At 36.4% G+C, this 6,000-nt stretch overlaps 1 protein-coding gene across 4 annotated transcripts in view; it reads left to right on the forward strand.

Annotated features, from left to right (window-relative positions):
- Positions 1–5,764, forward strand: part of ZFC3H1 (zinc finger C3H1-type containing) — a 41,764-nt gene extending 36,000 nt beyond the window's left edge. For all 4 annotated transcript variants that reach the window (XM_063155049.1, XM_063155050.1, XM_063155051.1 and 1 more), the window contains exons 31-35: positions 358–458; positions 1,576–1,677; positions 2,267–2,306; positions 4,730–4,792; positions 4,918–5,764. In XM_063155049.1, the coding sequence (XP_063011119.1) occupies positions 358–458; positions 1,576–1,677; positions 2,267–2,306; positions 4,730–4,792; positions 4,918–5,055 (444 nt within the window). In that variant the 3' untranslated portion in view covers positions 5,056–5,764. The remainder of the gene's footprint in view (positions 1–357; positions 459–1,575; positions 1,678–2,266; positions 2,307–4,729; positions 4,793–4,917) is intronic.
- The last annotated feature ends 236 nt before the right edge of the window (positions 5,765–6,000 follow it).

A 6,000-nucleotide genomic window follows, 5' to 3' on the forward strand; every position in this document is an offset into this window, starting at 1 on the left:
GAAAAGAGTTTTGATCATAGAAGTTATAATGGTTGAGAAATAGAAGAAATTAAGTAGGAGGGAGAAGTTGAGCACTTATACAGACAGAATAAAGCTTACAGAAATCTTGGATCCCTTTTTGCTAGCAAGCAGTGCATTTATCTTTATGTATTAAATGCAGGCTAGAAAGACTAAAATAGGTGGCGCTAGCAACTTGACACTGAAGTAATATTATTCAAATTGATTTATGTATTCTTGAGGGATAAGGTTTGAAGGTGGCAACTCATTTTAGTCATAGTGTTCATAGTTTGTCATACCATTATTCTTAGGAGAACAAGACTATAAAGTGGATTAATGTTTATAATTCAAATTCTACAGGTAATTCTTTTTTATTTGAGCTGCATTCCAAAATCTCAGCATTCCAAAACCTTGGAACGGTTTTGTTCTACCATGCCTACTAATCCTGGACTTGCACTGAGGTATGTAAAAATACTTTCAATTAAGGCAGGTGATTAACAACTATTGTTTTTTGTGCAAGATATGCATGATTTGCTGTCTACTACAGAAGTAAAACTATTCCTCTATCATTGCATGTTGCTTGAGGCATATTGTGCCTTCTGACATCACCTCCATCTTAGACTTGACAATGTTCTGTTCTGTCTACAGACAGGTTATAATTATACAGAAATTAACTCTGTATTGTACATGATGACTTCAAATGGTCAAAATTTCAAGTGGGTAGAGAAACATCAGATATATATAAAAATATTTTTGTTACTTGATGATCTATTACAAGTGTAGTTCCAGAACAGATAAAAATGGATATACCAGTCTACAACAGTGCTTGCTTAAGCATAATTTGACATTTATTTAGCAATGATAAATCATAATTTAAAGGAAATTGGATGGGAAACAACCAGTTAATGTAAGCATTGCACTGGCTCTTGAACTGTTTCAAAGTGTGCTCTGCCAGGATGAGAGTCCATATTTTACTGTGTTCAGGTGCACCGCACACATTAATATTTTAGTAATATTGAGAAGTCCCAAAACACTGTTCATCATCAAGAGTGACCCCTAAAGAACTCAGAGCAAGGCTCACGTGTGGTTGTGGGCAGGGGGAGAGTGTGACACACCTGCCTTTGGCACATCAAGTTAAATGGCTTCATTTTAAACCCAAGTTGCGATTCTGTCTAGATGGAACTTGCAGCTCCCTTAGACAGTGTTGATACTGCATGAAATGGGTGAGCAGAACTAACTGAATATTATCCCTAGCCCCATTACTATAAAGCTAATTTGTCTTTTTTCAAATGTGTAGTTACCCTGTGCATGCTAAAAGTGAATCCACTTGTAATATGCCAAGATCATGTTTTCTTTCTGATTTTGCACTTTTTAGTTATTCTCTGAAAGTGTATCTTTGCTTGTTTTGTTCTGAGGAAAATATCAAATTTGTATATGGTGGCTTGGGCTTTTTCCTACTTGCAACTCTTGACTCAGATTAGGTGTAATGTATTTTGTGTAATGTGTTTCTATCTTTGGATAGCTTTTCTATTCCAAGTGATTAGAGCACTGGTCCTTTCTCATGAATGCCTTTTACAGACTGCTTCTGCGATACTGGGAGGAGAGCAATGTTCAGATTCTGAAACTACAAGCCAAGATGTTTACATATAATATCCCAACTTGCCTGGCCATCTGGAAAATGTAATGCAACAGTCATACATCTGTTTTCATAGCTATTGCTTTTGTTTGTAAGGTTTACTTCACAAAGGTAAATCTGAAATGTCCTTCTAATTTGGCTTGTACTCGAAGCTTCTCTTCATAAGCTTATTTTGAGAGTAACTTCGTTACAGCAGACAGAGGTACTGTCACTTCTTTAAAATGAGAAATGAAATTTCCCTCTTGGGGAAACTTAACTGAATGGATATTATGCAGATAAATATGAATTATGTATTTAAAAGTTGCCTTTTAAAATTCAACTATTGACTTCTGTCTCCCCCTCTCTACCCCTCCCCTTTATATATCACAATAGCAGTATTCTCCATTATCCAGTGATGCTGAACTGATCTTTTTCTTCAGTGTTTGTTCATAATGGGGAACCACTGAAATGTCTTGCTCATGTAAGGTTGTTTTTAAAAAATGGTTATTTTTCTATTTTCACAATAGATTAATCTCATTGGAAGTTAGTTTCTTCTCAAGGAATTAGTCATTCCATTCCACAGTCAGTATTCTGCCATTAATGGCATTTAAAATAATTCAAGAATAAATGTTTTTATATATTTCTTTTCCTCAGAGCCATTGCTGCCGAATGCTTTCTAATGGGACAAAGAGAAGTAAGTCAACACAGTGTACTAAAATGAGTAATTATGAAATTCTGTAAAACTTCTCACTCCTTGGCTTTATCCAAAACAATGATAATCTTGTAAATCCAAGATTTCTAGTTAGTTGAAATACTCTTGTTTATAGACACCAAAACATGTGCCTCAGGTGTGAGAAATGTTTTTGACAGTTGAGGTAGAATGGATTATATAGTGAGTGCATGCTCTTTCTGTGTATCTTTCCCATACTGGGAAGGCTATATTCTTCTCCCTTTTTTTTTTTTTTTTTTTTTTTTTTTTTTTTTTTGCTATTTACCTGGAGGAGATTGTTATATTTTAAGTTCTAGCAGAGGGGGAAGCAAGACTCGTGCTGGAAGATGATGATAGTGACTATTTTTACAAGTGGACAAGAGAGCTGGAGAGAAACTTTTTGCAAGGGCATGTCATACTAGGGTGAGAGGGAATAGCTTCAAGCGGAGAGATAGATTGAGTAGATTAGAAAAACCAGCTTTATTTTGAAGTGGTGAGATACAAACAGGTTGCCCAGCGAAGTTGTAGATTGCTTCCAGGGATGAGCTTTCTAGGCCAGACTGGGTGGGGTTTTGAGCAACCTGGTCTAGTTCAGTGGAAGATGTACCCATGGCAGGGGGTTTGTTATCTAGATGATCTGTAAGATCCCTTCCAACCTAAACCATTCTTTTATTCTGTGAAGTAGTTGGAAGGGTGGGGTCTGCCAAACTAGTGTATGAAAAGAGTTTCCGTAGTTCCTGACCACACCCAAGAGTCCAGTTCCTTTTTTCCAAAATAATAGGTTTACTTACTAGTACTTAGAGTAGGGAAATATCTCTCTGTGTAGAAACACCAAAGAGGTTTTTTGGCACAGCAACTGCATCACTTTTCAAATAGAATTATCTTCCTGGTATTGTTGCTGACACCTTCAAAATACTCTTCCATCTGTGTATTTGGGGGTGGGGGCTGTCATGAGGCCCTTGATTTGTGATTCATCTCTTGCTTGTGGTATTTGAGCTACTTCTCTGCTGTATTTGATTTTGTGTCATCTTAATAGTGGCTGACTCTTAGCATCCTTCTTTTTTGTCAGTGGTCTTCTGAATCAATATTAAAGCTTTAACTGATTCATAAAGGGTAGCATGGCTGTTGTCAGACTCACATATGAAATGTTTTCTTTCCTTTTCTATGGTCTCCTAGAATGTTTAAGAAGAACATCCCCTAAGCAGAATTACTTTATTTGTTAGATCAAATAGCTCAAAGTCAGGAGATATCAAAGGCTGAATTGCCTAATCAACCTTAATTCTGTCTCTGTTGATGGTTTGGTGTAATCTGTAATTAATCACAGATCCCTGCTTCAGTCATTGTATTAGATGGACTACATCTTAGAACACTGCCTGTAGTAAGGCTGGTGACTGAAAAGAGCTCTGATTTGTTTGGTTAGAAAAATATATGTCAAATGCATAAAAAGAGGGCCCTTAAAGAAAATGAACCAATTAAAATGAAGGCATATGTGAAACACTGTAGCTGGATTACACCCAGAAGAAATCTTGTGGTTTTCTTCTGCAACCACCTCACTAATTATACTGTATGTGGTAAAATCACTTAAGTAGTCACACACAGTGCAGTTGGGTTTTTGTGGGGGTCTTTGGTCTGGGATATAGTGAGCACTTAAAACTGTTTACACAAATCAGTGATTGTTCCAGATAACTGGATATTCTAGTAAGCAAGTAGGATATTGGTTTAAAATTGAATTGTCATTCAGATTCTGGATTTCCTGTTCCTGGAGAACCTGTCATTTATTTCCTTCAGAGGTCATGTAAAGGTTTGTTAAAAGAATATGAAAATGGGTACAAGTATTTAAAATGCCAACAAATACCTCCCCTAGTGACTCTGATTGAAGTTGGGACTTAAGATACCAGTAGTTGAAGGACACTTGAGTAAGTACTAGTATTAAATATTTTGGTCCTCTGTTTTGAACCGTAAAATGGTAAAACCATTTTTTTTTGAGAGTTGCAAAGACTCATACTGATTGTTGAAGCATAGATAGATGCTGAAGGAAAAAAGCCCATGAAACAGTAATTTTCATTGCAGGATTGTGATGATATGCAATAAACAAGACTTGAGACTCCATATTGAGTGGTGAAAGAAATACTCAGTAAGCTGCTTCCTTCCCTGAATGTGTTCCATCCTGTGCAATGAATGAGGCAAGAATCTTGTGAAGAAAAATAGCAAGTCCTCATGTAACTAATCATATTCATACAAGGGTCAGAATTAAGGTCAGACATAAACTTGCCTTTGCTTTTAGTACCAGTTTAATGCTTCACTTCAAAACTATTAAAAAATTATTGCAAGAGATTTTTGTGCTTCAAATAATTCATTTTGCGTGCATGAAATTGTGCTGACTTTTAATACTTGCCTTTGTTTTACAGGTCCATCATTTATATCAGAGAGCCCTTCAGAAGTTACCTCTATGTGCAACACTGTGGAAAGATGTAATGTTTTCTCCTTATGATTAAGTTTGAGGTTTCATATAAATTCTCTGCATATCCCATATCCATAGATGTGGTGATGCTCAGGCTCTGGCTAAATCTTATATCTGCTTCCCCATCTCTTTCAGCAACTCTTGTTTGAAGCATCAGGAGGAGGTAAAACTGATAACCTGAGAAAACTAGTTTCCAAGTGCCAAGAGGTTGGAGTCAGCCTAGATGAGCTTTTAAATTTAAACACTTACAGAACAGAAAACAAGAATCTCTGAACACTGGGTATGGTCAGCCATAAGTCCTATAAAATGCCAAAATCAGTTGAATGATTCTTCAGGCTGATGCATGCCCTAGCATCTGTGTAAGGCAGATGAGTATTGCTGAGCATATCAAGTCTCCAGTCTGCTTTCCTTGAACCTGGAAACAATTAACATGACCTTCCTCTGGAAACATGAACTCCCTGTCTGGCCTTGCTTCTGGGCCCTGCCAGATTCTCATAACATCATCTACGTAAGTATAGTTAATCAAAATGACAGACTTTATTTTTTTATGTTTTCTTTTTATTTACTATTTTCTTTGTTTTGCTGTTCCTGATTCACTTGACACTCTCGCTGATGCCTGAGAGATCTGTGTTTGGGATTAATTTACTGGGCTGTGTTTACAGTAAAAAGCAACTAGTCCATTTTGGGTTTTTTTCCTTTTTTAAACCTTTTTTGAGACTTTTTCATTACAGGATTTAAAACAAAAGCAGCCGCTCTTAAGGAAAGTGTAACTGCCGTGGCCACAAGTATGCTTCTTGCACTTGAAGGCTCTAAGAGGGTTGCTTACTGCCCTTTTCTGCATTGGACTCATGGCAGAGACTATTAAACTTGAAGATTAAAGAAACTTTTGCAAATGCCAGTGCATCAGAACCTAAGAGTGGTCAATTATGTGCAATTTTTTGTAAAGAAATTTTAATTTATAATAAAGTTTAACAGTTTAAAGAAAAAGAATATTTATCTGTTTTGTTTTGGTACTACCTTACACTATTACAGGTGTTTTTACAGAGGTTTTCAATACAAACTGACCTTGAAAAAGAAAAAAAATCTTTTGTCTTTTGTCATTTTGATCAAGCGATAAGCAAATGTGGTTGAGCTGCCTATTGTGGATATAGAATAACTGTCCCCTTGGGGGTTTTTCATCCCCTTGCCTCAGGTACACTGCTGTTTGTCCCATAACAG

The sequence above is a fragment of the Melospiza melodia genome, chromosome 4 (assembly GCF_035770615.1).
Source record: "Melospiza melodia melodia isolate bMelMel2 chromosome 4, bMelMel2.pri, whole genome shotgun sequence".
In the NCBI taxonomy this organism is placed as follows: Eukaryota; Metazoa; Chordata; class Aves; order Passeriformes; family Passerellidae; genus Melospiza; species Melospiza melodia.